General features: G+C 31.6%; 1 protein-coding gene across 7 annotated transcripts; it reads left to right on the top strand.

Moving 5' to 3' along the window:
* On the top strand, nt 7-3,045 carry LOC110264298 (nodal modulator 1-like). 7 transcript variants are annotated; one of them, XR_002350209.1, is made up of 7 exons: nt 7-253; nt 369-577; nt 1,341-1,390; nt 1,988-2,213; nt 2,392-2,487; nt 2,571-2,648; nt 2,754-3,045. XR_002350209.1 is itself a non-coding variant. In XM_021106101.1 (6 exons), the coding sequence occupies exons 3-6, from the start codon at nt 2,211-2,213 to the stop codon at nt 2,832-2,834; spliced, it is 258 nt and encodes an 85-aa protein (XP_020961760.1). In that variant the 5' UTR covers nt 7-253; nt 369-577; nt 1,988-2,210; the 3' UTR covers nt 2,835-3,045. The 7 variants fall into 7 exon arrangements, 4 of the variants coding, with proteins under 4 accessions (XP_020961760.1, XP_020961759.1, XP_020961758.1 ...); XR_002350210.1 differs by having other exon boundaries at nt 369-1,390; nt 1,959-2,213; XM_021106101.1 differs by lacking the exon at nt 1,341-1,390.

The raw sequence follows: 3,566 nt of genomic DNA, 5'->3' as shown, positions 1-3,566 counted from the left end.
GTCGCCGTCCATAATCGCCGATCCCCACCGCCGTAACCGTTGCCATCGCCGATAGCCACCGTCCATCATCCTATTCCTAGGACCTCGTTTTCATTCGATCTGCTTCAGATCTGCATCACTGTTATCGTTTGTTTGTCTTAGATCTACATCACCAAGGTCTTTCAGCCACTGTTGCTGCTCGTCACAACACCACACCTTTGCTGCTTGTACCGCTACCATTCTTGCACGTAGACGCCTAATATCGTCGCCACCAGTAGGTCTTTATCCCTTTATTTTTTTATTTTGATTTGAATATTCAGAAGTCTGTAATTCTCTCTCTATGTTATTACTTTTGCTGTTTGCTTGCTTGATCCTAATGAATTTGATAGATCAAGCTGAAATCGAAGTGTTTTGTTACTTTCGGCGCCGTTGCTTGCTTTGTTTGCTCTTTGTGAGGCTTCAAGAGTTTTTGCCACTTCAAGCACCAGAAATTTGGAGCTGTTAAAAAGTTTGGGAGATGATTTAGCTATTGACTATATAAAGGAGAAAAAGCTGTGTTTAATAATTCTCTGCTTAGATTGGTTGATCCTGCAACGAGGTAAACAAGCAACCTATCCCTACTAATACTTTTTAGATTTGATCATATATCATAATAAATAAAATTAAACTATACTTGTTGGGTTGGTATGCTTACCATGTGTTTGATGAATTGCGAACTAAAAGTTTGTCCAGTCAGTTAAACATAAGAACAAATACAAAATTAATGTCTTAAACCAATCGCCTAAACTCATTTTTGATTGTTGAAAAAATTTTACAACTCTCAAGACATGCATAAAAACTTAGGATTAAAACCTGCTGGGTTTTCCTAATGATTAAGATAGAATAGTATGCATATTGTTTTGAATTACAAGTAATCTCTTAAAGAAAATATTATATTTATTTTAAAAAGGATTCCAAAACGTAATAACATAAAAAAATATGTCAGTACTGAAGAAAAAGGTCCAACACTAACGTTGTTACTAGAAACCTTTATGCTTTATGATCATGACATCATATCTGTTTTCAACTTGTATGGAGTATGGATCATCTTTCTTCCCCACCTATCCAAAGTCCACCGTTTTTGAAATAAACTTGAATAACAATTTCATTAAGGAATTCAACCAAAAAGAAACGATTACAAGTGAAATATATATAGTTTCAAAACCCCTATCTAAGAATCTAACCCTTCAAAAGCATACTAAACTATTGATTTACGCTAAGCCTGCCTCATGCATTAATTTTAGTATATGTCAGTTTGGTGCTTAAATTGTTAATGCATTTTAGAACGACTAATGCATTAACTGGCTGGTATGTCTTTGCAGTCCATATTAAGAAGGACTAATGCATTATATCTAATCACTTGCCACCAAAGGTATTGTAGTTTTCTTTCTATTAGTGGCAAACTTACTGATCTATTTCACTTTTCACTTACATATAAGTGCTCAAAAGAATCAGTCGTATGAATGGATTATTTCTTTCTCTGAATTTTCAGTAATATTGTTTTTGAAATGTTACATTTATAAATAACTAGAACTGTAGTTTTTCTCTCAATGATTTTAATTAAAAAGTAAAAGGAAACAAGTGTCTTGTTGAGTATTATAACATTTGAACATAAAATTTAAGGCCCTTAAAAGAAATAAAGACAAATATTCACAGGTCATTCTGATTAGAAGTGACACTTGATCAATATCCAATTATCCATGTGTTGTCTCTTTTCTGATGCAAATAGTTAAAGTTGTTTACTGCAAGTTGACTCCCCTAGCCTATAGTCTGACCTTTACAAATATTTTATACAATCCAAAAATGTAATGTCCAGTTTTGCAAATTGTCTTCATAATTTTGTTTGCTTTCTTTCTTATAATACTTATCCATATTATATAGACAATTAGACCCAAACACCTTGGAGACAATCTCTCACACTTGTGTTACTTCACCTTTAGTTCTCTGCTTTGCTGCTCTGCATATTCAGTTGCAGGTAACTGGATTTTCTCTTGGAGACCCTGTGGTTGATGGAAATGAAATGGGAGTGGAGGGTATTAAAATCATAGTGGATGATTGGATGGTCATGAAAGTTCTATTACGGATAATCAAGGATATTATAAGCTTGATCAGGTATCAAATTAGAGTCTTTTGAAGCTCTATTACCGTTGAAGCAAAAAAGGAGCATTACAAATTCAGGACATTGGAGAATTATGGTAAATTATAACAATAACATCATATTAGATTTATTTTAGTTCAATCGATTGCTCTAGTGGTATCATGATAAATAAATTCTCAATTGTTGATGAAAGCATGAAATTTAGCATTGATAATTTGTATAATGAATACCATTGCTATCATAGCACTTTTGTTAAGGATTGCTTTCATGATCAGGTTTTGCCAAATATGGCTTCAATAGAAGACATTAATGCCATTTCATATGACCTTTGTGGCTTAGTTAGGTCAGTTAGTGGTAGTCCGAAAGCCAAGGTATGCTTCTGTCATTTATTTATTACAGTGATATTCGCATGTCAAATTATTAATGAAAGCTAATCTTTTGTTAATTGTAATAGGTGGCTTTGACTCATGGACCCGAGAATGTAAAACCACAAAAGAAGCAAACAGATAGAAATGGAAGATTTTGCTTCGAGGTATATTTTCTTAAAAAGCAATAGTTTACAAGTATTACTCATGGATCCGAATTGTTATTTTTCCTGCCTTAATACTGACATGTAACATGTTTGTTTGTTTTTTAGGTTGTGCCTGGTGAATATCGATTATCAGCTATTTCTGAGAATGCTCCTGGGCTCATGTTTATGCCATCATGTTTATTTTAAATTCTTAGATCAATTGCTTAAACCTAAAGCTAGGCTACTTTTAAAGATGTAACTTTAGATCATTGCTAACACTCGAATTGCTATATTAATGTAACATAGTTATAAGCTGGCAGTATTTTTTTGTTTAGATTTGTAACATGATTTATTATTTTTCAAGAGAAATTTGTATGTTAATATTTTAAATTTAATGAAATATTTTATTTTGTAGTAATTAGTTTTAGTATATTTATGTTATGCACAATAATAATAATTGTTGGTGAAGATAATTTTGAAATTTTAGAAAAAAGATAGTTCATTATTTTAAAAAAAATGAGTATAATATAAATAAAAAAGTATTAAGATTTTAGCGGCAATAGCAATGGCAACTAAAGGTGAATAATATTACAATACTTTTAATGACCATATAAATTGCTACTAAAATGAGTTTTAGTGGCCATATAAATTGCCAATAAAATGGCCGCTAAAAATTATATACTTTTTGTGGCCATTAAAAAGGTCTTTACCGGCAAATGTTATAATTGTCGCTATAACCTTTTAGCGATAAAGCATAAGACGACTAATGTCTAATTGCCGATAAATGTATTAGTGACTATTTTTATTGCCGCTAAAAATAAAATAAATGGCCGCTAAAATTGATTTTTGTAGTAGACAAGCCACCCTTCCTTTCTTTCTTTTGGTTCAATTTAATAAAATATGAGATAAATAATTTATAATAGAAGTTTCAAAAATACA

This window comes from Arachis ipaensis, chromosome B07 (genome assembly GCF_000816755.2).
Source record: "Arachis ipaensis cultivar K30076 chromosome B07, Araip1.1, whole genome shotgun sequence".
Lineage (NCBI taxonomy): Eukaryota > Viridiplantae > Streptophyta > Magnoliopsida > Fabales > Fabaceae > Arachis > Arachis ipaensis.
This window is presented reverse-complemented; position numbering and strand designations above follow the sequence as displayed.